Raw genomic sequence first — 26,784 nt, 5'->3', positions numbered from 1 at the left:
CCGAGGCCGCCGCGGAGCTCCTGCCGCCCGCCCGCGCGCGCCGCGCCGCCTGGGGCCGCGAGCGGGGCGGGCGGCGGCGAGCGGGCGCGGGTGGCGCGGCCGCCGCGGCGAAAGGCGCCCCCGGCGGCCGCGCCGCTCCCCTCCGGAGAGGCGCGGGCGGGCGCGGACGTGCGTCACCGCGCCGGAAGCCCCTCCGAGCGTGCGCGTGGCGGCTGATTCTCCGCGCGGAGCCGCCGCCGCCGCGCCGCGCCGCGATGGGGAAGCCGCGCCGCCAGGGCCGCGCCAGCCTCGCCCCGTCGGGGGCCAGCACCAACCCCGGTGAGCGCAGCCGGGCCGGAGCCCCGCGGGAGGGCGCGCCCCGCCTGCCGCCGCCTCGCGGCGCCCGGCCTGCGCAGCGCAGCGGAGCGCGGGGCCTGCCTGGGCGGAGGCGGGCGCCTGCGCAGGGGCCCCCGCCCGCCCCCGAGGCCGCCGCGGGACGGGCGAGGCCCCCGCCCCGCGCGGCAGACTCCCGCCTCCTCCGCGCCGGGCCGGCGAGCGCCCGGGCCACCCGTGGGGCGCGCCCGCGCCGCCTCCCTCCGCGCGGCCCCCGGGTGCGGGCGCCCGCTGAAGCCTGGCTGAGAACCGCGGGCCCGGAACGCCGCACTGGAAGCCCCTGAACGACAGGGTGGATGGAAATGGATGCCTCAAAAAATCAAAAATTGCTTAGCAGATTTAAAAAATCTAAATCGGTTTTTATTTAAAAAAAAAATAAAAGTACAAAATTTATCTCATTGCAACAAAGAGCAATGAAATCTCATCATACCTGTGTTAAACTTACACTGGCAGTTGCATAGAAATGCAGTTACCTACCAATCAAACGTGGGCGTTCACGTAAGCTTTTTTATCTGGGAAAAAAGATTCTGCCCAGCCTCACCAGCAGCAGCACCTTCGTTAAAGTCCTGGGCTTTCCGTTTCTCTGACTGAACTCATGTGGAAAGGCACAGGCTAGGTAGGATGGTCATTCTGTCCTCATGCGGGGATGGAGTTGGGCCAAGCAAGGCAGAGGAGTTAAGGCAGAAAGACAATAGAGCAGGGTGGGTAAAAGACAATGTTAACAAATCTGATTTTTAAAATTTTAAATGCTTTTTATTCTGCCCAGAAACGATCAAACTTTGCTCTGACCTATCAGTCGTGGCTTTTTGTTTTTGTTTGCTTCTTTGTTTTTTGTGAGGGCAAGGAAGGGCCAAGACAGAGTGAAACAGGAAGGACCAATACTGGAAAGAAAAAGAATGCAAAATTATCAGCGCGCATCTCCCTCTATTCTGATACAGAGGCTGCAATCCCATACCCTCTTACCTGGGAGTAAGTCCCATTGAACTCTATGGAACTTATTTCTGAGTAGACATGTATAGGATTGTGCTGTTAACCTCAAGGTGTTATGGGTGTTGGTCATAGGAAAGGCCCTCCCTATCTGGGAATATTTTAAACATTCTCTATAGGTAAGAAAGGGGAGCATGTAAAATATATACAGTAAAACAAAGAGATGCAAAGCTTGATTGTAAGAATGAAACAGTGTAGATAGTACTCTAGTTGTAAATTAATATGGCTTAGTGGTCAAATTTGCGCCTTTGTTCAGGAAATATATGAACAGGTTTCAATGGGAAACTTGATTTAAATCAAGCTCTTTTTCTTGCTGATTGAAATTACCTTGAAAATCACTTTCAGTTCCTCCCTGTTGAAGGGCCCTGAACTTTTGGTCACTGTCTGATCTCTCCCCACCCTCCCCCATCTTTTTAGATCGGCCAGTTGGTGCTGGAGGCCACAACATGAGGGACCGGGCAACCATCCGGCGTCTCAACATGTATCGGCAGAAGGAACGCAGGTGAGAAGAAGCATATGTGTCACAATCAACATTCCTTATTAGACATCTCCCCAAAAAGAAGCAAACGCTGGGATGGTTTCTGAAGGGAACTTTTAATGACATATTAACAAATTATTTGGGATTATGTTTTATTATTATTTGAGATACGTTCCATGACACCGCCTCAACGCTCAACCCTTAAAGGCAGCCTAGAAATAAGCTTAGATTTAGATAATGAAGGCTGGTACAGAAAGGTCCTTTCAGCTGTTAAATTGCTGCAGTGTTTGAACCATAGTCAGTAAAAGAAAGGGCATCATAGTTGGGGGGGGGGGGCCTCTGTGGAGGCCTCTAGGGAAATAAAAACTTACTGGCAAATTTATTTCAGTGCCTAGAGTTCAGTAACATGTGATTTGGTAGTTGCCTCTTTTTCTCTTACGAAGAGAAGCCATACAAAGGGGCAGTGTGGACGGGGGCAGAGCTGCCTGTGGTCCGGCCCTTTGCTATGGTCCCAGTCCAACTCCCCCCCCCCCCCCCCGAAGCTGCTATAAGATGCGAGGGGAGAAGCGTGTGATCTTACGGGGGTAAGCCTGTATGTTTCCCCCTCATAGTTAATAGCAGCTCTGGTGGAGAGGGGATTTTGATCAGGGCTCTCATACAGTGCAAAGGGTTAGACCATCACACACCTCAGGTGTGTGGAATGGATCCAGCTATGATTGCTTTTTTAATAAAGATAGTAATATGTCATCCTAGAACTCTTCTATGTCTTGTGTTGTTTGCTCCTAAGATGTCCTATGTTTAGGTCTTGTTATGGGTTAGAAAATGTAAAAGCACAATGCAAAGTAACTAAACAAAAATAAAGTTAAATACTCTGAAAGCATAATACTGACTACCTCCAAAACCAGCTTTTCCTCCTACAACCTGTTGCACTCATGTCCTACTTGTGGGCTTCCCATGGGTATCTTGTTGGCTACTGTGTGAACAGGATGCTGGATTATATAAGCTTTTGGTCTAATCCAGCACAGCTCTTCTTACGTTCTTAACCTGCTGAAACAAGAAGTCTGCTGTTGCTCCAGTTCATTTTTGGGTTGTATCCTTGTGGTTTTTAGTTTTCTCTCCCATAGCAGTGATGCACTTCTGGAGGAAATGTTGTTGGTTACATAAATAGATGAAAACAAGCAACCACATGAGCAAATCAAAATGTGCTCCTTGAAAGCAGAATAGCTGCAAACTCCTGGCAAGCTCATGTTTTGGTCAGAAACTCAACACCTTAAAAGTGTAATCTGCTGTTGGACCACCTCGTGCCTGCTGGTTTCTGGGATTTTGCTTAAAACAATCTTGTCAGACTATTTTTCTGATCTAAGCCTTTAGAGGTATAAAACTAGGGATGTACGAAAGTCTTACCTTTTTGCAGCTTTGATTCGCGGTGCGGGGGAGGCGCTCCATCCCTCCCCCCGGAATCCTCCCTGGGCCGGCTCTGCTCCGCAGCGGCTGCGTGGAGCCACCGGCCAGGGCTGTCTGCAGCCAGAGTTCTGGCCATGGCCGGCTGCTGCGGCTGAAAATGGCGGCCGCCGTAGTGGCCGCCATTTGTGTCCTGCCAGGCTGCCGTGATAGGCTATGTAAGTATTTACGTAGCCTATCACGGAAAGAGCAGCGGTGCAAATGGCGTAGCGGCCGCCATTTGTGCCCCTGCTCTTTGCCGTGATAGGCTACGTAAATACTTACGTAGCCTATCACGGCAACCTGGCAGGACCAGCTGCCGCCGGAGCCGGAACATCCGCCCCAGGTAAGCTTCGTCCTGGGGGGGATTCCGTGGGGTGGCGGGGGGTGGGAGGCCGTTCTGCCATGGGTTTCGGGGGGCCGAATGCCAGTGCATTCAGCCTCACTGAAATCCGTGGCTGAATTCTCTGCCATCCCTATATAAAACTTCCTAGTGTTACCTGCTGAGTAGCTAGACCCCAAGTTCTTTTTCCCTTTTCAAAATAAAAATAAAATTTGGTCCCAAAACAGTAGTAGTAATGCCCAAGTCTGCTTTTAATTAGAATGTTATTATGTGGTTGAAAGAGGGTAGAAAGCAGACATGGCACAGTGATCCCCCCCCCCCCAACTAATGATTTATCTTGGTCATTACCAAGAGAGGTCTTCTCTGCACTTCTCTCCCCCAATATTGGTGAGATAAAATGTTTACTTCTCCAACATTTCTGTATCTTCACGTACTCTTCTCTCAGGAACTTGGCTCCAGCCACAGCCATGTGTATTTCTGAGCTGACCTTGTGGGTAACTAAGCTGTTGCCGCCCATCCCCACAAATCATAACTTAGGAGACAAGGATTTCGCTTTGGAGGCTCTTTGGAAAGCCACATTCTGTGCAGACCTTTCCTTCATCACTGAGCATGGGTAGCGACTGCTCTTAAGTCTCCTTTTTCAGGAAGCTGATTTAGAACAAAGCCATAGGTCTTTCAAGGCTTGTGATAAAAGTGATCAAGAAAAAAAAATCACAGTCATCTTTCCCTTTGTATGATGATCTCTGGTCTCTCCACCTCCCTATGCATGGGTTTGGCTGATAAACATAATGTTTGTGTTGTCAGGGAGAGCTGTGGATGTTTTGTAGGAAGGCTAAAGCCTTCCTCTGTTGTGAGGGTGAAGTAGCCATCTGTTTCCCTCAGACTTGGAGCCTACTTTCATCCCATCTGTAAACAAGTCAATTTCATGCCCAGTTGTGTGCTGGCATGTGCTCTATACCCATGAGCAGGTGCTAAATGGAAGCAGCCTTGTTGTGTTTTCCCAAACATCTCTGCCTGTGAAAGAGGGCCAAGTGCAAAATGTGGAATCTCTTAGCATTGTGTTTTTCAGAGGCTCTGCTCCATTGCTTGGCTCAGGCTGTGGAAAGTGTCATCCTTGGATAACAGGCATTCTTGCCTCCACCTCAGCAACCCCATTGCCCTCCCGCCTGACGTGTGGCCAAGGAACCCTTATTGCTTCCAGTTGTACACCTGGAGCTGAACGATTGCTTCTCAGTTGCGTCTGTGTTGGGTTTTGCTTGAGCGTTTGCCCTTTCCTTTAAACTAAGGAGACTGGGTGAGAGATGCACCAGCTTGTGTTCTCCTGACTTCAGATGGGTTGGGTTTTGCTTTTGTTAATCACACTTTCTGTAATCCTTCCATTCTCAACATACAATCTTAATTGTATTCACCCTGTCACTACATAGGATCCTAGTTGCAAGCCAGACAGTTGGTCCATCTAGCTTAGTACTGCCCACACTGACTGCCAGCAGCTGACTGGAATTTTTCCAGCCCTACTTGGAGATGCTAGGTATTGAACCAAGGAACTTTTGCATGCAAAACCTCTGCTGTATTACTGAGCTGCAACCCTGGACCACAGTATTCCAGTGGGAATGGCTGCTGCAAGACAGGATGAACATCTCCGGTGACACTCTCTTTTCATAGGAACAATCGTGGGAAACTGGTCCGGCCGCTACAATTCCAGTCTACGGTGGCACCAGGCACAGTGGCAAGAGTGGAGCCGAACATTAAATGGTTTGGTGAGCCTGCCTGTGGCAATGCTGCGGGCAATTTTTCCAGGGATGTGTTTCTTGGATGGAAGGTACAGTTGGCGGGGTGGGGGAGAGCTTTGTTGTCCAAGAGCTGAATTTGGAGAGGGTGAGATGGCTTGCTGAGATAAAGGGCTGTCTTGTAGCTGCTCTTGAAGCACTGTTTTGCTTCTGTTGTCAAACCAGGATGTGGCAAGCACCAGAGTGGACTCATTTATGGTTCTCTTCATGTAGGAAACACACGTGTGATCAAGCAGTCATCCCTCCAGACGTTCCAAGAAGAGATGGAGACAGTGATGAACGACCCCTACAGAGTGGTCATGAAACAAACCAAACTCCCCCTCTCTCTCCTCCATGACCGCATTAAGCCTCATGTGAGTCCTCCACTTTTTAAGATGGGGCTATTCCCACCCCCCACCAAGTATCCTCAGTTTGTTCCTTTGGGGGGGTGCATTAGTGCTGCTGCCTGCGCGCGCGCGCGCTCTCTCTCTCTCTCTCATACATACACACTTTCTTTCACTCTCTCAATTGAAAATCATCTTCCAGTTATATGGACTAGAGATGCAACAGGAAGATCAGAGGAGTGTATAACTTGGCCTTGCAAAACAAGTCCACAACAGCCCAGCTTCTCGTACATCTTCGTAGCCCTGGTCTTCTTAGCTCAGCTGCTCACACATGCTAACATTACTTTGGCAGGGGCTCCTGGTCCTTCTCCGGGAGCCCCCGCTAAAGGAAGTGAGGCAGGTCGCTACCGGGGAAGAAGGCCTTTTCTGCTGTGGTACCCCAGCTGTGGAATGAACTCCCTAGAAAGGTTTGCCTGGCACCTACATTGTACTCCTTTCGGCACCAGCTGAAGGCCTTTTTATTTTCCCAGCATTTTAGCACTCTAGTCTTTTAGCTCTGCTGTTTTAAATCTGTATTTTAAATGTCTGCATTGCTGCTAGGTTTTGTGCTGGTTGTACTTTTATATTGTAGTTTTAAGCTTTCATATTTATATTGTTTTATGTTGTACTTTGTGGTTTTAATTTTTGTGAACTGCCCAGAGAGCTTCGGCTATTGGGCGGTATAGAAATGAAATACAGTCATGTGAAAAAGCAAGTACACCCTCTTTGAGTTCTGTGGTTTTACGTATCAGGACATAATAAAAATCATCTGGTCCTTAGCAGGTCTTAAAATTAGGTAAATACAACCTCAGATGAACAACAACACATGACAAATTATACCGTGTCATTATTTATTTTACAGAAATAAAGCCAAAACGGAGAAGCCATGTGTGAAAAACTAAGTACACCTTATGATTCGATAGCTTGTAGAACCACCTTTAGCAGCAATAACTTGAAGTAATCGTTTTCTGTATGATTTTATCAGTCTCTCACATCGTTGTGGAGGAATTTTGGCCCACTCTTCTTTATAACATTGCTTCAGTTCATTGAGGTTTATGCACAGCTCTCAAGGTCCCACCACAGCATTTCAATCGGGTTGAGGTCCAGACTTTGACTGGGCCATAGCAACACCTTGATTCTTTTCTTTTTCAGCCATTCTGTTGTAGATTTGCTGGTGTGCTTGGGATCATTGTCCTGTTGCATGACCCAGTTTTGGCCAAGCTTTAGCTGTCGCACAGATGGCCTCACATTTGACTCTGGAATACTTTGGTATACAGAGGAGGTCATGGTCGACTCAATGACTGCAAGGTGCCCAGGTCCTGTGGCTGCAAAACAAGCCCAAATCATCACCCCTCCACCACTGTGCTTGACAGTTGATATGAGATGTTTGTGCTGATATGCTGTGTTTGGTTTTTGTCAAACGTGGCGCTGCGCATTATGGCCAGACATCTCCACTTTGGTCTCGTCTGTCCAAAGGACATTGTTCCAGAAGTCTTGTGATTTGTTCAGATACAACTTTGCAAACCTAAGCCATGCTGCCATGTTCTTTTTAGAGAGAAGAGGCTTTCTCCTGGCAATCCTTCCAAACAAACCATACTTGTTCAGTCTTTTTCTAATTGTACTGTCATGAACTTTAGCATTTAACAAGCTAGCTGAGGCCTGTAGAGTCTGAGATGTAACTCTTGGATGTTTTGCAATTTCTCTGAGCATTGCACGGTCTGCCCTTGGGGTGAATTTGCTGGGACGTCCACTCCTGGGAAGATTGGCAAGTGTCTTGAATGTTTTCCATTTGTGAGAATAATCTTCCTCACTGTAGAATGATGGACTTTAAATTGTTTGGAAATGGCCTTATAACCCTTCCCAGATTGATGGGCAGCAACAATTGCTTCTCTAAGATCATTGCTGATGTCTTTACTCTCTGGCATTGTGTTAACACACACCTGAATGCTCGAGACCAGTAAACTCCTGAGACTTCGGCTTTTATAGCGGTGGCCACACTTGCTGATGATCAGTCAATCAAGGGCATTTGATTAGCAGCACCAGGCTGCTACTTAGCCTCTTCATACCTATGGAAGCAGTAAGGGTGTACTTAGTTTTTCACACATGGCTTCTCCATTTTGGCTTTATTTCTGTAAAATAAATAATGACACGGTGTAATATGTCATGTGTTGTTATTCATCTGAGGTTGTATTTACCTAATTTTAAGACCTGCTAAGGACCAGATGATTTTTATTATGTCCTGATACATAAAACCATAGAACTCAAAGAAGGTGTTCTTTTTCACATGACTGTAAATAAATACGTATCTATGGCCTGAGAGAAAGACTTTGTAAGTATTTGCTGCCTGAAGGGGATGGTTACTTGGCACAGAAGGCCAGGCAAGAGGGCATTGGCGGGAGTGGTGTAAATTCCCTTTACAGTCTTTGTCCCTACTCATTTCTGCCTGTTCATGTGGACAGTGCGCTATTGAAGTGTTTTCTTGTGGCTAGCCCCTGGGCTTCTGTGAGAACACCTCTAGGCCTTTCTCTCTTCCCCAAAGCCTTTTCAGGACCTGCTTGCTGGTTTTGCGTCTACAGGAATCTTCCTTAAGTTGCACTTCTTGCAAGCCTGATTGGATGGAGGAGAGTGCTGTAGAACACACTCATGTTTACAACTATGGGTTATAATACCCCTTGCTGTGACATGCCTGCTCTCTGGACTGAAGCAATACTTCGTTCTTTGCCAGAAGGTGCCCAACACCAAGGGCTCAATAACCTTGGTGGCTCTTTGGAGCTGGATCCAAATCATTCTCTGTTGGATGATACACATGTGCATTTGGAAGGGACTTGCTTGTACAAGATCCATGTTTGTTTCTTTGGCAGAGGGTCCCAGATGAGGCTTGGTGCCAGCAACCTCCAGGCCATTATCCAGGCCTGGCACTAAAGATGGGGTATGTTGGCTTTGTCCCCTGCCTTGCCAGATCCACACACACACACCTTGCCTGTGCTTTCATCTTCATTCAAAAATCCCCCTTTGCTCTTGTTGCTATCTTTGGTTCTTTTCTTTTGTGTATCTTGAGCTCTCACTGGACAATTTTGTTTTCTCAGGAGTTTCCATATGTCTCTAATAAAACATTCTAAATTAAGAAAAGGGTTCTCTGCAACTCAAGTGCACATCATTACATGAGCAATTCTTGCTAGCTGTAGGAGACTGTTTTCCAAAAAAGGGGCTGGCTTTTTGCAGCTGGCCTTTCAAAGGAAAAATCAAAATATGAGGCAAATTATCCTTGACAAATCTGAATTTTGGCAGGATCTGGAGGCCTGTTGTTGAAACAAAGCAGCGAACAGAGATAACAGTTGAATTTTCATTCTTGTAGCTTTAATTACATTGGATGCGTGAATAACGAGGAGAAATGGAGCAATACTCTCTGGCAAACATGGCCTGGATTGGGTTCTCTGTGCTGTTACTTCAGCACTGAATCCCATCTTTGAGGAAAACTCAGAATTGGGGCAGTCTTTTTTATCCAACCCAGCTGAGCTCAGGGATCTTGTTCAGAGCCAAGGCAAATCAGGTGTGACTTCTTCCCAACTCTCCTTTCAGAATTCCAAAGTCCACATTCTTGACACAGAAACGTTTGAAACAACATTTGGACCTAAATCGCAAAGGAAGCGACCAAATCTCTTGGCGAGTGATGTGCAGTCTCTTGTGGAAAATGCCACAGCTGAGGCCAGTAGCTACAACCAAGACAAGGACCAGGATCTGGTGACAGAAGACAGTGGAGTGAGGTGAGTCATTGGAGCATCCTCCTGCAGAAGTGGAAATCCCCACCCTGGTTCCTTTTGGCTGAGTAGTGATGCAGTATATGGGCTTCCAGAAAATGAAGATTTTTGCCCTGCAGGTGGATCGTGTGTGGATTTGTCTTGTGGACTGGGCAGAATCCCTCCGTAAGACCAGTCCAGCTGCCTCTCCAGCCCATGTCACTAAGCAGCTTCCTATCATGACCACATTTGACAATTGTGCAGAATGCATCTCCATTCTGGGCAGCCGTTTGTGCCCAGATGGCAACCCCCAAGTGGATGCTTCTGCCTTATGTAAAGCACACGCGTTTTCAGTGACAATGTCCAGGCTTTACTTGTTGCCCTCTCTCCCTTCCACTCTGGACTTCCTGACCCCCCTGCTTTGGGAGCGTGCTAGTTTGCCTCTCATGGCCTTGAATGCCTGTGTGCCTTGGATGACCACAGTGCTTGAGCCGGGGGAATTGCTCTGTACTTCGTGGCCTCCCAGCTAGGGATGGTGCCTCACATCCAAGGGGCTGTGGCCTGCAGGTAGCTGTAGTAGATTGACACAGTGGAGCTTCTCATCTGCTGACTGTTCCAATCACCCCTTTGTAGGGAGGAGGTGCGAGAGGAGATCTACAAAAAGGGGCAGTCCAGGCGGATCTGGGGAGAACTTTACAAGGTATGTATGAGAAATGGAAAAGAGGGGTTCTCTGCATGGCTCTCTCAATTTTGCCAGGGCTTGGCCTAAGATGGCACTGCAATTGCTCTCAGTTTATCATCAGAGTGGCTTCTGGAAAGGTCTTGGGCAGGATATTCCTGCTGTGGCATTCTGTGCTGTGCTGCTTGCTCCTTCCTCATGCCCTTACTGGGAGGTGTGCTGGTGTTTGCTTTAGGTGGCTCAATGGTGGGGTGTGGTGGGCTGAGGTCGCCCGTTTCCATGGGATAAGTATTGTACAGACAGATCCTGCAGGGCACTGCCTTCCAGTCTGAGTTGTCTCCTGCCCTCTTTGTGAATTGCCAGGTGATCGATTCATCCGATGTCGTTGTCCAAGTGCTGGATGCCAGAGACCCAGTGGGGACCCGCTCCCCACATGTGGAGGCCTACCTGAAGAAGGAGAAGCCCTGGAAACATCTCATTTTTGTCTTGAACAAATGTGACCTTGTGCCCACCTGGGCCACGGTAAGCCCTGTGGGAGTGGAGTGCCTGCTGGCCCAGCAGGAGCTGCCCTCTGGAGGCTTCTGTCAGTGGAGGAGCAGCTCTCGTGCAAATGGACTTTTAAACCCCAGGGGCTGCAGCACTGCTGATTTTGCTGCCTGGAATAGCACTCTGGAGTTGTGCAAAGTCTTGGGCCACAACAGTTCTGGTTCCCATTAGATTGAACTAATTGCTTTGAGCTAGTAAGGAGATCAATTTTGAAGTAGTAGTTGGATTTTCGAAAGCCCTAAACAAGCATTACCTGCTGAGCTTGAGGAGCGTTTCTGAGCCTCTTCATGCTTGGGCAGCTGTACCTTGCGAGCTGAAATGGTGAATGGTACTGCCTTCTCTCCTTCTAGAAACGTTGGGTTGCTGTTCTCTCCCAGGATTACCCGACCTTGGCCTTTCATGCCAGCCTCACAAACCCCTTTGGAAAAGGAGCCTTCATCCAGCTCTTGAGGCAGTTTGGAAAGGTACAGCGCCTCTTTGTCTTGGCTATTCAGTGTCCGTGAGGGGCACTGAGGTGTGATCCCTTCTCAGGTGGAGATGAGGAGTTTCAGAAAACCCTGTTTTTCTGGATACTTGGCTCCAGCTGTTCTAGGAAATCTAATTTGCCAAAAGGGGCCCTGAATCTCCCATGGATACATAAGGAGGAAGCATGGATTCTTCCAAGTCTTGGCACAACCTTGTATGTGTGGTTCAGCTGGTCTCATGGTGTGCTAGTTGCCGGCATTGAGAGCATAGCTGAAGATCTGTCAAACGTAGCAAGAGAAATGATAGGCATCAATCTCTGCAGCTGTGCCTGCACTGGAGACATAAAATTTCTGGAAATTTTGAGGTCATGGAAAAACAGGGTTCTCTCCCCCCCCAGTTTTGTTTTGTTCTTGAAAAATTGGAGATTTTAGAAAAATTGAAAAATAAGCAATACTTATTTTTTCAGTGCTTTTTACAGATCTAGATTTACATTTTGTTGCTTTAAGACAGCCCTCCCCAACGTGATGCCCTCCGGATGTTTTGGATTTCAGCTCCCATCATCCTCAGGCAGCATGACCAATGGTCAAGAATGCTGGGCACTGTAGTCCAAAACACCCGGAGGGCACCAGGTTGGGGAGGGTTGCTTTAGGAACATAACACAGCCTTTCTGTTCCTAAAGTGATTTTGTGTATGACTTAGTTTGCTCATAAAATTATCATTTTATTTTAAAACTTTTAAAAGTAAACTCGGTAAATTTGTAATTATTGTCTGAACAGTTTAGAACTACATTAAATGACTGCTACAGCATCAGAAACACAGGACTCTATAGAACAAAACCCAAGCTGTCAAGAATGCACAGTGGTGACATGCTGGGAAACTGAGCATAAATGTCTGTCAGTAAAATATACTTTAGAGCAATAATTTTAGTAAGGAATGAAATGAAAGAACTAACTATGCTGGGAATCTTACAGAGGATTAAAAATATTTTTCCCCATGGCTTCATCATTTCCAGACATTTGACATCTCTAAACTTTCTATAAAAGTGTTCTTATTACATAGTTTTTAGAAATCTTTTTGAGGGGAGTAAAGGCTGTGTAACAATATATAAATACTTTGTCTTACATTCTAAAAAAATATTTCATAATCCAAAGCTGTTCAGTTTTTCCAATGGGGGGGAATGGTCCTCAAAATTTTTTTCCGATTTTTTCCGGATTTTTTCTGGGCCTTCGCATCTCTGGCCTGCACCCCAACGGCATGGCTTGTGTTGCAGAGGTGGAGGAGTTGGTACCAAATAGGATAGCTGAGCTGCTCAGCTAGCAGGTGAATGCAGGTGTGTGTCTGTCCTTTCCGGTTGGGACCCTGCCCCCCAGCCCTGAGGAGCCTCTGCCTTTCAGTGAGCATCAAAGTAGGGACACACAGACATGTGCCTGCTTTCAGAAAATGGCGTTCTGCTTGGTAGGGCAGCAGCAAAAGGAGTGGCTGCAGATGCTGTCACTGCCCTTCTGAACTGTGACTCTGGAACAGACTTCAGGTTTGCTGGTTGCCCTAGGAGAAAGATCTTGCTCTCCAGCTCCCCTCTCCAACTGTTGCCTTCTTGACTTCACTCCGTGCATAGAGCTGGTCTGTTTGCAGGGCACCAACGGAGGGTGTCTACATATGGCGCACTTACAAGGATGTCCAACTAGCAAGGGGTGGAAAGGAGCCCATCAGTTATTGGGCCCCTTTCAGATAGCCAACTCTTATTTGGCTCCCTCAGTATATCAACTGCATACTGAGAAGGACCAGCTTGTCTGAAACTGCCTTCTCTAACTTTTGCGGGATGTTAGTAGCCCTTCTACCTTTCTCTGCATACATTGTTCCCCAACAGCTACACCTGGACAAGAAGCAGATCAGTGTGGGCTTCATTGGCTACCCCAATGTGGGAAAGAGCTCTGTGATCAACACGCTCCGCTCCAAGAAGGTCTGCAGTGTGGCTCCCATTGCTGGTGAAACCAAGGCAAGCCTCCCAGTGGACCCAAATTAAGATGTTGCTGTGGTAGTCCTTGTGCAACGGAGTGCAAGGGGCAGTGTGGATCAGGACAGTGTGGATCCTTCCTTCCTTCCTTCCTTCCTTCCTTCCTTCCTTCCTTCCTTCCTTCCTTCCTTCCAGGATTGCACTGCTTGAGTGAAGATGCCTGATGTAGAGTTCAGTGTCCTCAGCAGCCTCTGAGCTTAGGTTTTTAGCCCAGGAGTAGGCAGCCTCTGGCACCCCAGATATATTGGCCTGCAGTTCCCATTACCCCTCACCATTAGTTATGCTGGCTAGGAGTGATGGGAGTTGTAAGCCAAAGCTTCTGGAGGGCCAGATGTTGCCCACCCTGGTTCTAGCCCTTAAGAACATAAGAGCCATGCTGGATCAGACCAAGGCTCCATTTGGTCCAGCATTCTTTTCACATAGTGGCCAACCAGCTGTCAACCAGGAACCCACAAGCAGGTCATGAGCGCAACAGCACCCTCCTACCCATGTTCCCCAGCAACTGTTATACATAGGCTCTCTGGTTCTGGAGGTAGCACATAGCTGTCAAGACTAGTAGACTACCTTATGGCTGAAGATGTGACGAGTGCATGATGAAATCTCAGGACTTCTCATGGCCAAAAGATTTTAGTGTTCTGGATGGCAGAATAAATTATGAAAAGTATTTGTGGGGGTGGGGGGAGAAAAGGTCTTTGGCACCATTTGGTGTATTTTTCCAAAGCAAAATGTACACCCATCTCTGATTAGTCAGCTACAGAAATTAATTTAAGCCTCTTCCTGCAGTGAAAATGCTCATTTTGGTTGGAAAGTACCAAATGACTGAGAAATCAAAATAATGTAATCCCTCTTCCAACAAGGGCTACAGTTTAGCTTCCCCCACAGTGTGATAGGACCAGCACATGATGTCTTGGTAGCGACCGCAAGAGGAACAGATAAAACGTAGATTTATTGCCTATCCTGCCCAGCTGGCTCAGAACAAGCTTAGTTGTCAATGCTTAGCAGCACCATGGCTGCTGCTTCCCAGCTTAAAGGAGTGGCTGCTATGTTTAATTCCAGCTCAAAGGTAAGGTCAGTCCCATTCTTTCCTCCACAGGTGTGGCAGTACATCACCTTGATGCGCCGCATATTCCTCATTGACTGCCCGGGGGTGGTATACCCCTCAGGAGACACGGAAACAGACATTGTGCTGAAGGGAGTGGTGAGTGTTCAGGGAAATGTTTGAGGCTTCTTGTGACCCAGCTCCAGTCTGACATCCATACTTTATTATCAAAACGCTGTTGCAGCCCAGAGGCTTGAACAGTCTTTGCGTAGACTGCACTGGCAATGGATGGAGGCCCTGAAGAGTCCCTGCTTTGCCCTTTGGAGCTGTCCACCTTCATTCTTGCTGCTGCAGCTGTGCAAATAATGTATAAGGACCTGGGGAGCTGATTTTTCTGACTGCTTCCAGGTTCAAGTAGAAAAAATCAGGAGTCCAGAGGATCACATTGTTGCAGTGCTGGAGAGGGCCAAGCCGGAATACATCAGCAAGACATACAGAATAGACTTCTGGCAGAATGCAGAAGACTTCCTTGAGAAACTGGCCTTCCAGACTGGGAAGCTCCTCAAGGTGAAGGACCGGCCTCTTTTTCACAGGGGACAGAGTATGATATGATGGGGCTACCAGGGAGGAGAAGTCACCTGCTGAGGGGCTGGCTGGCGAGCTGCTCTTTGCTTCAGCAGAGTGGGCGACTGGCCAGCCTCATTCTTGGGAAGTGATGCTATAGCAGGAAGGCGTTCCACCAGAGGAAGAATGAGAACAGGCGAGCAAGGAGGTGCTGTTGGGAGTCTACTTCTGGCTGTCCTTGTGGCAGGCTCTGGCTGCAGGGAGAAGGGCATACTTGTGGGGGATGGCCTGTAAGCCTGTCTTCTCCCTGCCAAAGAGGGTGTTTGTGGGGGCTGGGCTCTTACGTTGGGAGAAGATGGCCTTGTAATCCATCCCCAAGTATCCTCCCTGTAGCCAGAGCCTACTGCCTGGCTGGATTCATGGAACCAGATGGACACCCAGAAGCAGACTCTGCTCCATCTTGCTTCAGGGGTCCCCTATTCTACCCCTTTTGCTCCTTTTTAATATGGCTGTGGCTCATGGGCCTGAAAGAGCACTCCTGCCATTTCAGGGAGGAGAGCCTGATGTGTGTACAGTCAGCAAGATGGTGCTGAATGACTGGCAGAGGGGCCGTATCCCCTTCTTTGTGAAGCCCCCAAACATGGAGCAAGGCCCACAGGTAAGATCTGCATGAGCACTGTGAGCGGATGTTCCTTTAGAGACCGAAAGGCAGGATATAAATCCTCCGAAAGAAGTAAAATATATTGATTTAGGACAGCACATAACAATAACTGAACAACATCTAAGCAAGCGAAGAAGGTTCATTTATACCAGATCACTTTGATGACAAACTGTGGAACTTACAAAAGCAATCCTGTCCCAGCAGCCACGACAGAAAACAGTATGACCTTACTGGTGATGGCTGGGCAAATAATCTTACAGCTGTATTACTTCCCATTCTCCCTCTGAGTAAAGAGGGCAGAGCAAAAGAGCAGACCGCTAGATTTTTGAGGGCCTTACATCAAGCAACTTCCACGCCTAAAAGTAGAAGCCTTTCTTAATTTTAATAGAAGTCAGTTTATGTTTTTAAATATTTTCCCAGTTATTCTTTCTTACCAGTTAAAGCCATGGAGCAGCTGAGACCTGGCCTCCTGCTCAAGATGTGATTGAGTCATCCTTGTGAATATTAACTTGTAGTTCCTAAAAGAGGAGTCAAGCCACACACTCCAAACTGGACTCCCTGTTCCTTAATCTTTAGAGATTGGGGGGGGGGGGGGTCAAGTTTATTCTGTAACCATGGTGTACACTTGGCATATGCTTAGAGGTACTCCTTGATTTATCCTTTCACATGAGCTTGAAACTGGACCCTGGTGAGCCCTGATTAAAGGCCCATCTGCGGAAGGCTGTGCCAAGATTGTCTGGAGTGGAGCAAACTCAATGGCAGAGTGTGGTGGTTGTGGTTTGTGCGTGCTGGTAACCATGATTTGCAGAGTGAGTGGCATGCCTTCCTCTTTCAGCCGACAGCTGCTCTGGAAGTGCCCGCCGCCTCCAGTCAGAGCGAAAGCTCTGTGGAGAGCACTGAGCCAGCAGAGGTACTTGTGGGACAGGCCGGAAGCAATGGCTGCCCCAGCCTAGCAGCCACCGAGTGGCCCTTGTCCTGCGTGAGGCAGAACTTTGGGAAGATCAGCGTGGCCCCTCAGTTCTTGCAAGAAGACCTGGTCCCCGTGGATGTGTCAGATGCGGAGGAGACAGAAAGTGATCTGGAGGAGGGGGAGCCTTGCCAGCTTGGTAGGGCAGCCAGCAAGGCAGGCACCAGGCAAGATGCGAAAGCCGTGCTTAAGTCCCTGGATGAGAAGATTGCCAAATACAAGAGGTTCCTGGACAAGGCCAAAGCCAAGAGGTTCTCAGCAATAAGGTAGCACCTTCTGTCCCCTTCTCCACTAGGGGATGGAACCTCTCTGAGCTGGCTCATGCAGGTGGAAGGGCTCAAAGGATGGAGGCCATCCACTAGCCACCTTCCATCCACTGAGGCATTCCTTATTACAGCATACTATGAGCAGAGATGACTCTGAATACGAGCCAAGCCACACGCTGCAGAGGAAGGCTTCTGAACCTCTGCTTTGCTTGGTTATGTTTTATTGACATAACAATACTGCTCCCTCTCTACACCCCCAGGTTGCGGGCGGGGCAGTATATGTCTGTCAATTAATGCCCTCATAGCTTCATTTGAAATAGGATGGGTGTGGTGCAAGATGGCGTTGCTGCCCTGTGCCACGAACCTCAATGGACCTACCTACCTACGAGGTGTATGCAGCACCTGGTGGAGGCGGGATGCTTGCTGGACTATCAGACTCACACAGGCAGTATCTCTACTTGGGAGATGAGGGTTGAATTTTGACAATGCTGGTGTGTGTTGTGCGTATATTAGAATGGCAGGGGAGGGCTGAGATAGGAACAGTTGCTGGAAGGGGGAAAAACAAGATCTTGCAAGTGCCTAAACGCCTGCCTTCCTACTTGTAGAATCCCCAAAGGTCTGAGTGAAAAAGTATTTGCAAAATCACACTTGGACCCCATGGCTGTTGCGGCTGACGAGGCTGGAGGTAAGGGAGCTCTGCTACAGCATTGGTAGGTTTGCTTTTGAGGGTTTACACTAGAGGCGGCTGGCCTGGCTAGCCCTCTACAGAAGGGTTAGTGTGGTTGCAGCCAGCAGTAATGGGCCGTGCTGCTTTCACCATCTAGTCCTGCACATTCTCCATTTCATGCTAAGGAAGCGTGCTTGAGGTTATACAGCAGGTGGAGTACAGGGTGGGATCTGTCATTCTGTGTGCCTGGAGAGGGCCTATCCCCAGCCCACACATGGGGAAGGGGGGGGCTCTACCAACAGATTATTTGACACCAGATAACCCTTAGTCTATCGTTGACCTGCATTGTTTGGCTCTTCAAGAAGGCTCTGGCTACCTTGCGCCATCTTCCTGAACAGAGCTAAGTCTGTGTAGGATTTTTCTTCCCATCTTTCTTTGAATGCTGCTTTTAGGGAGCCTGAGGAAAGTCAAGAAAAGGAAAGCACAAGAGGGGGATCAGGACCTGGATACCAGTCCAGTTAAGAAGCCTTGCACAAAACAGAGTTCAAAGGAGGTACGTTTCAGCATCTCCCACAGGGCATGGATGCAATGCAAGGGAGTCTTCTGCAGGTCCACGTGAAGAAGGTTGCACAGCGTGCGTTGGCATAGAATCTATTTCTCATGGAAGCCTAGCTTTTGTGTCTTTAAAAAAGCAAGTTGCTAATTCTCATTAGCAAGCCATTGTTCCTTCATTGACCCAGACTTTCTCCTGTCTTCCTGTGAAAATGAGAAAGCATACAAAATCTGAATAGATCTGGTTTGGAATAAAGCATGCAGATTGAGCAGGCAAATACAAAACATGCCAGTTGTTAATGGTTTGGAAATTTTGCGTAACAGTGGTGGTGCTTCCCTGGACTGGTGTGGGGTGGGGAGAACGGCTGGGCAGAGGTGGTCTGTCTCTATTGGTAGGCAGCACTGCTGCTTCTGGGTCTCCCTCCATGAATCAGCAAGTACTGAAGCTTTGCACCTAGCCGGTATCCCAGAAATCCTGGACTGTGTTCCTGCACACCAGAGCAAACCGGGTGGGTTCTGCCCTTGTGGGCTGGGAGATTTTCCTTTTTGCCCAACTTTGCCTACAGTGTGTAAATCTCTGCTGGTATGTCCCCACCCCCTTGCCCTCAATTCAGCATCAAAGATCTTCCTTTGGGTCCCCCCTCCAACTTCAGGTGTAGTAAGCATGAGGGCCAGACCTTTTCAGTTGTGGCCCCATCATATGGAACGCCCTTCCCAGGGAAGTTAATCTGCCCAACTTTGCCATCTCATTAAGACCTGCTGTTTTAGGCAGGCTAGTGACTGAGTCTGATTAAGCTGTATGTTTAATTTGGTCCTGCATTGAGTGGGTAATCTCATCCCATTATTCTGTTGGCTGTCTGTGGTATGGATTTAAAAATGTGTTAACTGTCACATTTGCTTATCTTTTCTGCCTGCTTGGAAAATAGGGGAGGGAGGGATTTGAACATTCCCCGAAGTGCAGAAAGTAACAGCCTTTGGTACTGGCAATTTGTGTTGGACCTTCTTTGTCTGATTTAAATAGAAAGTATGTTTTGCTTCTGCTTTCACAGAGGAGAAGAGCAGAGCGGCGGCAGCACTCGAAGAAAGTTGGTGTCAGATATTATGACACTCATAATGTCAAGAATAAAAACAGGAACAAGAAGAGACACAATACAGGGGCACAGAGCCTGAAAACTAAGAGAAATAAACATAAGCAGTAGTGCCTGGACCTGTGTATTCATATCATAGATTCTGTATTCATATCATAGAATTGGAAGGGGGCTACAAGACCATTGAGTCCAACTCCCTGCTCAGTGATGATTCCCAGTCTGCTCTAGAGCCATTGTTCCTTTCTGCTGTCAGGATCTGCTAGGCACAGAAGGCAGCTCGGTCCACACTGCAGTACTTGCAGGATCAAGCACTTGGGCCTGCAGGTGCTTGCAGGGCCTCTAACACAGACCAGCTGGGAGCCTCAGGAAGCCCTAGAAAAGGCTTCATCCTCCCTCCAAGCTTTGCCACAGCAACATGAGTCTTTGTGGTGACAGCATCATTCTTTCATCCCTTGTCTCCAGTCTTGCTAATGCCTTGGTGATACTTGACCCTCACCTGTTGACACCTCTGGCCCTGCAGCACCCTGCTGGTAATTGACTTTCTGCTCTGGATGCTGCTCTTATCTCTGTCTGGCCTTGTCACCCCTTGTTTGTACCTGACCACTGCCTGCTTTAGACCCTGTTCTCGCCTCTGGCGCTCCCACACCTCCCCAGTGTCTGCCCAAGTAACGTTGACTCCACCCACTTCCATCACCCCTGGCGTTTGAGGCAAGCACATCTGCTCATGTCCCAGATGAAATGTTAATATGCTTTATTATTATAATTCAAATTATTCACATTCCACCTAGAAATCTTATCTCCCCCCCCCCCCCCCAAATACTGCAGTTTTCAGGGAGCTTGTGGTCAGCTTCCATAGCTAAGGCAAGGAAGTGTGGCTGATCACAAACAAGGATTTCTGACTAGTTCGAGAAAAAACATGGTCATCAATAATGGCAAGGGCAGGAAACTTATAGGGGCCATCTCTGCTTCTCCCCACAGCCACACCCCTGCTGTCACTGTTGCTGGAAAAAATAGGTAGCTTGCTGCAGAATTTTGGTGGTGCAGCACCCGAGAAGGGCTGGTTTAGCTTTAAAACAAGCAGGGGGACCATGTGTTGCCCACTCCTGCTTTATGGTTAAGGGGCCACACATAGCCTATGCTATGAATGACCTGACTGCAGTCCATATTATTTTACCAGATAGAGGACCTCCTGATCCTGATGCAGCTGCTTGTTACTGGAGCTAAAATGGTCTTTGAAACTTGCACACACACACATTCCATAAGAGGAGATGAGGCTGGTTGACTATTCATTGGGGAGCTTGGGACCCTTAGAAAAAGCTTCATGTATCAGTGGGAAAGCAAGGAATGAAATCTAAATAAAAAGCTGGTCAGACAGAAGACTGGTCATCCCCTTACCTAGTACAGGAGTAGTCAGTTATGAGGCAAGAGTTTGGCTTTGGTACTTGAGCCCCAATTAAACAAATTAAGGTTCAGAGCTGTGACTTAATTTGACTTTACACAGGCCTTTGCCTCACTGTAGAGCTGAGACCTGCCCAGTACTAATGCACTAAAAAATATCCAATGAGTATGAACTGGTAAGGCAAATCCCAACCCAGTTGAGAAATTACTAAAAGTATGGAGGGGGATTTGACCGGTGTTTTAATCTTGGTTGATCCAAATGAGAGGGGGTAGTTTGGGAATTGATCAATTCTGGAAACGTTTGAAAGAACTCTTTGAAGACATGTTCTTGTTTGCCACTTGGTTGGCACCTTTTGCACTGGGCTGTTGGAAGTTCTACTTCTTTGGTGCAATGATGCCTTCAAGCTGTGCCTGAAATGCAAAAGAAGACAAACGGGCTAATTGATGAGTTTCTCATTTCTGCCAGAAGGTGAGTTAAGTATCCATTGTGAGGCTGTTGCAGTATTGAGGGGGAGAAACCAGCCAGTTTTTCCCCCTCATTCTTGCATTCCTTATCCCATGTTTTACAAATTAGATACACTCATTCTTGGCACGCAGACCTGTTGTGTTGTGGAAGAAAATGGAGAGCTGGCACTCTTTCCTGGCAATGAGAGTCTCATTTCATAATATAAAGCACTAAAAAGGAAACCGAATCAAAGTTGCTGAAACTGTGTGCATTCTGTGCTTTCAGGCCTGGCTGTGAAACTTGAGGCAGTCCAAGGACTGGGCGCATCAACTTCAAGATTCAGGCTGGGAACACTGGCTGAGACAACTTGATGCCCAATTAGGAGAAACAGAACTGGCTACCACTGCAGAGAGTGGCTTCCAGGTGCTGTGTTCCTCTTGCCTGGAGGCTGGCAGACAGGGCTCCACCAAGGGGCCAAAGCTCTGCAAAGAGAACATGCTCACTCTCCTCTGCCCCATCACAAAGCCCCTAAACTGCCTGGAAGCAGTTAAATAGCTGCAGGAATCGCTAACAAGCACTATCCCTACTTGCGGACCATTGTGCAGGAGCTCCCACCAATCTGAAAAGTTCTCTACCTTGCAATCCCATTATGCAGCTGTGTACTCTGCCTACTGCTGTGGGCTGGATTACCACAATCTACATGTGTTGCTCTGCCAGCCAGGGTAGCTCTTAAGCATGCAGTCACTGTTCCTGTTCTAGGAGCCCCATTAATGCCCCTGTAAGGCTTCTACCAATAAAATATGCTTTGCATGCCAAAGAACGGATCCAGTCAACTCATCCTGGCCAGAGTCTTCTGATTCTTAAGAGTACTACATAATACCACAGGCTGGGGTTGGATTGCAATATTCTGAATGGGTGCCCAGCCCAGGCTAAGAACACAGCCCTTGCCATAGGGCTGTGCCTGGCATAGAGCGAGGCACAGATCAGTCCATATGAGCTAGATCAGAGGCTGGTCTGAGTGAAGCATCAGCTGGATTTAATAAACCAAACTGGTTCTAGCAAGCAAATTGCACCCCACAGGAAAGGCAGAAGAACCTTCTCAAAGTCAGCAATCCATCTGGAAGGGAGTGGGAGAGAGTGCTTCCTTGAGACTAGACACAGTGTCATGTAAGAACGATGATGAAACTAAGGAAATGAAGCTTCTAAGTGCACCAGAACCCAGCGGGGTAACTAACCTTGAGCTGCTGATTGGTCCGTTTCAGGAACTGGACTTCCTCAGTGTGCTTCTTCTCCTCTACCTGGCGCCTCTCAAGTTCCCGCTTTTCAATTGCTTCACACTTTGCCTTCTGCTCATTCACTTGCCTCTCCAAGTCTCGTTTCTCATCCTCTAAATCTGCAATCTTGGGACAGAAAACAAGGCCATCAGGGTTTGGCCATGACTGGTGCGAAGTTACTTACCCAGATCTTCTGACTGTGTCTTTACAACCACATCTGCTGCTGCCTGTGGTAGTAATTAAAATCGAATCTGCCTTCATTAGTCAAGTTGGGGGCAGCTCAGCCTCAGACCTGGTGCTTTATCTTGTGGCAGCACAGTAGAAAGACGCACTGCACATGTGGCTGTACAACTTGGGAGTACAAGTATGCAAATTCACTACTGCCTTGAGTGCCATTTATAAAGAAATGAACTTGGTATGTTGACTTTAAAGCAAGCTGGTGGACTTCATGGCAATGAAGCTTTAAGGTGTTCAGTCCAGCTTCCCATCTCTCCACAAAGGCCATCTTTTCTCTTCTGCCCTTCTTCCCCCAACCCCAAGCCCTGCCGATGACTCGCTCTGGTCCCAGTTAAAATGGTGCAGCAGCAGCTGCACACCTCCACTTACTTTCCGTTCCATGTCAGACTTGCCCTGCTCAGCCTGCAGTGCCTTCCGCATGCCGAAGGCAACACTGCTCTCATACAGGGTCTGGTAAGCTGCAATAGTCATCCGGATTTCATCCCGTACACGTAGCAGCAGCAGCCCCCGCTCTGCACAGTTGATGGTCACCTCTCGGATCAGCTCATCTGTGAGGCAAGGGCTACAAATGAGGCATTGTCTGGGAAGACTACAGATCCACCGGCACCTGCTAAGCAATGTGCAGTGCCACTAGGACCCAGGACTGGTGTGCTCTTTTCCCTACTATGACTGAAGCCAAGGAGAGTTTCAAGGCAGCCTTAAAGCCCAGGAGCTCCTCAGCCTGCAACTAAGGCACAAAACTCATCCAACCTCTGATACTGCCATTTTGGGGAATACCGCTCGCTGCAAACAAGTAAACTGCAGCTGGTACAGAACGCGGCGGCTTGCCTGATTAAAGGCAGCCGCCGGCGAGATCACATCACTCCAGTGCTGAAGGAGTTGCACTGGTTACCAGTTGTTTTCCGGGCCAAATTCAAGGTGTTGGTTTTTGACCTTTAAAACCCTATATGGTTTACGGCCCAGCCTATCTTAAGGAGCGCCTCCAGCAGCACCAGACAGGCCGCTTAACAAGATCAGCCTCGGATGGCCTTCTCTCTGTCCCATCAGCCAGGACAGCTAGACTGGTGGGGACGAGGGAGAGGGCCTTTTCTGTGGTGGCCCCCACTCTGTGGAACTCCCTCCCTAGGGAACTCCGCCATGCCCCCTCTTTAATGAGCTTCCGTCGTGCATTAAAAACGTTGTTCAGGCAGGCATTTGGGGTGGGTTAGGGTATTTTAGAAAATGTTTTTATTGTAGAATTTTATTGTTTTAAACTGTTTTTATTGTATGTTGTACATCGCCCAGAGTGGCTGGGTGACCAGCCGGATGGGCGATTAATAAATTTAATAATAAATAAATGGCTCTTGTATACTTCAAGGCTGGATGCGCAGCGTCAATAAAGCTACCTGATCCTAGAGGTCTTTCCTGGTAAGATAAGCTGCAATTATTTAGAAGAGAGAGAGAGTAAGAACTGGATAAACAGACAAGAGATTTGTATGGAAAATTATTACTACCATGTGATATTTCATGTAGAAGATTAAAAACTAGAGATGAAGGGATGTAACAGGTTGGGAGCAGGTGGAGTAAGGAGGAAGCTAAAAGAACTTGGCAGGTATCCACAAGGAGAAGGCTTTGGATTCAGCTGAATCCCAAACTGAACTGAGCTGATTCTGATAAATTTGGAAGATGTCCAAATCTGAACGCTCCTGAAGATTCTTAGAGGGACACACACAAATCAATGTGTTCCCAAAACATTTCTCCCCAAGCTCTCCATATAAGAAAAAAAAACCATGGTGAGGAGGAAGGGGTGTAGTTTTGTGAATGGCAGCTCAAACTCCTAATCACAATGGATGGTTTTCCCAGAGCTCCCCCATTCGAGTGCTTCTGAGGAGAGATGTTGAAGTAATATAGGACTGATCCAGTGTTCTTTGCAAGTTCTCTTTCGCAGGAATAGCGACACCGAAAAAGATTTAGTGGAGTCTGCGGGACCTGAGAGAGAGTAATATTGGGTGCTTGAAAAAAACCTGGTTATTCAAGTCCTGCCTCAGTATGCTGCACATTTCCTGTGGCTTTGGTGCTGAGCAAAAACAAAGTTTTAAAACTATTTTTCATTCATTATAACTCCCCTAGCACCTGCACTTATCCTTCTGAAATCTTGCAGGTTTCTTGCCTGGGAACACCTCTATGATGTCTCTTATTTTCCTACAAATGGACAAAAAAAAAAAAAAAAAAACGGGGAGAGGGGAGGTGAACACCCCCCCCCCGCCAACATTCCTCTTCCACAAAAAATGCTATACTTTTGGAAATTTTGCAGGTTTCTTAACTAGGGTCACCTCTGTGCTGTATATTGTCTTCATAATAATTGGCCACAAAAAACATAGGGTGATAAGCATACCCCTTTATGGAAACCCCCAAACTGTAAAGGTTGCTTTTGCACAAAGGTCCAGTAGCTATTTATCTGAAATTCGGCAGGCTTGATCTAGGGACGCTGGAGGAATTCAAGATGAACTAAAATGAGCATGGATTTCTAAGAATCCGGCCTGTGGAATCCGCTGTGGAGCGACCCCTTCAGGCTGAGCAGAGCCTGTGGACTTTCGGATTTATTTTTTTTTTACCTTCCCAAAATTTACACATATTTATTCCTAGGAAAATATGCCCATTTCTGCTGAGAAAAAGTTGAATGGGGGATAATGCGCTAAATGTTATGTGCTACGGTAAATTACGTAAATTCTTACGAAACCTCTTATGTAGCTTGTGTATTTTTCTGCATGAAGAAAAAAAATATTTGCATCCGTCTGTGAGCGGACGATGGACCAAACAGCACTTGACAATCTGCGAAACACAGACGGAGTGGATTTTACACAGTCCATCCATCCCTAGCTTGATCTCCTCAGAAGGGGCAACTTTCCCTGCAAATTTCATCCAACTCTACTAATAAAGACAAAAAACAAAATTTAAAAACATATAGGGCAAAAATGTTGGTACAAGTACGGCAGATGTAGTCCCTTTATAATGACTTACCATGGCTGCAAGTGTCATGCAATTATGGCAAATAGAAAAAAAGTTACAGCTGTTTGTTGCTTCCCAATGATAGTCAATGGGAGGCATGAAGATTTGGGTTTCTGAATTAAGATTCCAAGCCAAGTCAGATTGGTCCCACCCAAAGGGGGCTGCTGCCTGAATTGCTGAACCGGGGTCTGAGCCAATTCATGGGGCTAGTACGCCTAGTGGCTGCGGGGAGGGGGCTTTCCTCCTCTTCCTGGGCAAGGGCGGGCGGAGAAGGGGCCTGGCTGGCTGCACTCACCAAAGCACTGGGAGTACAGCTCGCGCCTCACGGGGCAGATGCCCGTCTCGCGGGCCTGGCGCTGCTGGAGTTTGAGGTCCAGCTGCTCCTGCAGATGCACAACGTCCATGCGCGTGCTGGGGGTGCTTGACACCTGCTGGATCCACAGCTGGTTCTCTTCCATCCATTCTCTGCACCAAAGCAAGCAGACGGCGCTGAGTGCCCGGGCAGGCCAAGCGGCCCGGCTCGGCCCCCAACGGCTGGGGCGCCGCACAAGGGCAGCAGCCGGCGTTGCCGCCCGGTCACGGCCGCGGGCGCCTCTGGGCCCCCATCAGGACGGCCCCCGGCCTGGCCCTTTGCTGGGGGGCCGGGTGGGCCCGGACCCAGCGGCGGGCCGAGGCAGGGCCTCTTCCCGGGCGCAGCTGCCTTTCGGCGGGCGCCGGCCGCGGGGCAGGGCGCGGAGCGGCGGCGCCCCGCGCGCTCGCAGGCCCGGCGCAGGGCTGCGGGGTGCGGCCCGGCCCGCGCGCCGGCGCCGCGGTGGGCGCTCTTGGCGGGGCGGGCGCGGCGCTCACCTGGGCGGAAGGATGGCGCTGAGGATCTCCTCGGCCGGCTTGCTGGGGTCCGCGGAGGGCGAGGGCGCCTTGCCCCTGGGCGGCGAGACGGGCGCCGCGGGCGGCTGGGCCTGCGGGGCGGCCTTCAGCGGCCGGGCCTGCGGGAGCGGAGCGAGCGGGGCTGAGCGGGGCCGGCCGGGGCCGCCCGCCGAGGCCCCGGCGGCGGCGCCGCGACCCGCCCGCGGCCCCACGTACCTTGGGCGAGCGCTTGTCGGTGTTGCGGCTGACCAGCACCGGCGTCTCGTAGCGGAGCAGCGAGTCCGCGGGCGGGATCATGGCGGCGGCGCGGTCGCGGCCTCCGCCCGGGGTCCTGCGGTGCCGCGGTTGCCAGGGCGACCGGACGCGCGCCGGGTCACGTGACGCGGCCCGTCCCGGGCGCGCGCCAGGAGGCCGGGCGGCGCCGCCTCCGCTGCTGCGGCCCCTTCCCGGCGCGAGGCCGCCCGCTCGGGCGCCGTTCGCCTGGGCCGCGACTGCGGGCCGCGCGCCTCGCGCGAAGGCCGCCTGCCTCGGGCGCTGGCAGCCCCGCCGCGCCGCCCCCGGGGC

General features: G+C 49.2%; 2 protein-coding genes across 4 annotated transcripts; one reads left to right on the top strand and one right to left on the bottom strand.

The window, feature by feature from the left end:
- Nucleotides 1-195: 195 nt before the first annotated feature.
- GNL2 (G protein nucleolar 2) lies at nucleotides 196-23,720 on the top strand. Of its 3 annotated transcripts, none has more exons than XM_084816253.1 (16): nucleotides 196-318; nucleotides 1,777-1,861; nucleotides 5,283-5,377; nucleotides 5,621-5,760; nucleotides 9,349-9,533; nucleotides 10,140-10,206; nucleotides 10,549-10,707; nucleotides 11,082-11,195; nucleotides 13,064-13,192; nucleotides 14,304-14,408; nucleotides 14,658-14,816; nucleotides 15,364-15,471; nucleotides 16,310-16,707; nucleotides 17,313-17,392; nucleotides 17,827-17,927; nucleotides 21,143-23,720. In XM_084816253.1, the coding sequence occupies exons 1-16, from the start codon at nucleotides 255-257 to the stop codon at nucleotides 21,152-21,154; spliced, it is 2,001 nt and encodes a 666-aa protein (XP_084672379.1). In that variant the 5' UTR covers nucleotides 196-254; the 3' UTR covers nucleotides 21,155-23,720. The 3 variants fall into 3 exon arrangements, with proteins under 3 accessions (XP_084672379.1, XP_084672377.1, XP_084672378.1); XM_084816251.1 differs by lacking the exon at nucleotides 21,143-23,720 and adding an exon at nucleotides 18,976-19,133; XM_084816252.1 differs by lacking the exons at nucleotides 196-318; nucleotides 21,143-23,720 and adding exons at nucleotides 580-988; nucleotides 18,976-19,133.
- On the bottom strand, nucleotides 20,776-26,770 carry DNALI1 (dynein axonemal light intermediate chain 1). The gene is made up of 6 exons (XM_084816258.1): nucleotides 26,437-26,770; nucleotides 26,203-26,339; nucleotides 25,652-25,821; nucleotides 22,738-22,916; nucleotides 22,093-22,257; nucleotides 20,776-20,823 (listed from the first exon to the last, which is right to left on the bottom strand). The coding sequence occupies exons 1-6, from the start codon at nucleotides 26,515-26,517 to the stop codon at nucleotides 20,788-20,790; spliced, it is 768 nt and encodes a 255-aa protein (XP_084672384.1). The 5' UTR covers nucleotides 26,518-26,770; the 3' UTR covers nucleotides 20,776-20,787.
- Nucleotides 26,771-26,784: the final 14 nt, after the last annotated feature.

The sequence above is a fragment of the Heloderma suspectum genome, chromosome 10 (genome assembly GCF_057233095.1).
Source record: "Heloderma suspectum isolate Gila_16-S chromosome 10, 16-S_ref, whole genome shotgun sequence".
NCBI classification, from domain to species: domain Eukaryota; kingdom Metazoa; phylum Chordata; class Lepidosauria; order Squamata; family Helodermatidae; genus Heloderma; species Heloderma suspectum.
Note: the sequence above shows the minus strand (reverse complement) of the source record. Positions and strands in the feature narration are given on the sequence as shown.

Coding starts and splice junctions, on each gene's coding strand:
- GNL2 (XM_084816251.1), top strand. CDS start 255: ATGGGGAAGCCGCGCCGCCAGGGCCGCGCCAGCCTCGCCCCGTCGGGG. Junction 319..1,776: donor GGGGGCCAGCACCAACCCCG/GTGAGCGCAGCC, acceptor CCATCTTTTTAG/ATCGGCCAGTTGGTGCTGGA. Junction 14,409..14,657: donor ACATTGTGCTGAAGGGAGTG/GTGAGTGTTCAG, acceptor GACTGCTTCCAG/GTTCAAGTAGAAAAAATCAG.
- DNALI1 (XM_084816258.1), bottom strand. CDS start 26,517: ATGATCCCGCCCGCGGACTCGCTGCTCCGCTACGAGACGCCGGTGCTG. Junction 22,258..22,737: donor AGTCTGACATGGAACGGAAA/GTAAGTGGAGGT, acceptor TTCTGTCCCAAG/ATTGCAGATTTAGAGGATGA. Junction 20,824..22,092: donor GGACCAATCAGCAGCTCAAG/GTTAGTTACCCC, acceptor TTTGCATTTCAG/GCACAGCTTGAAGGCATCAT.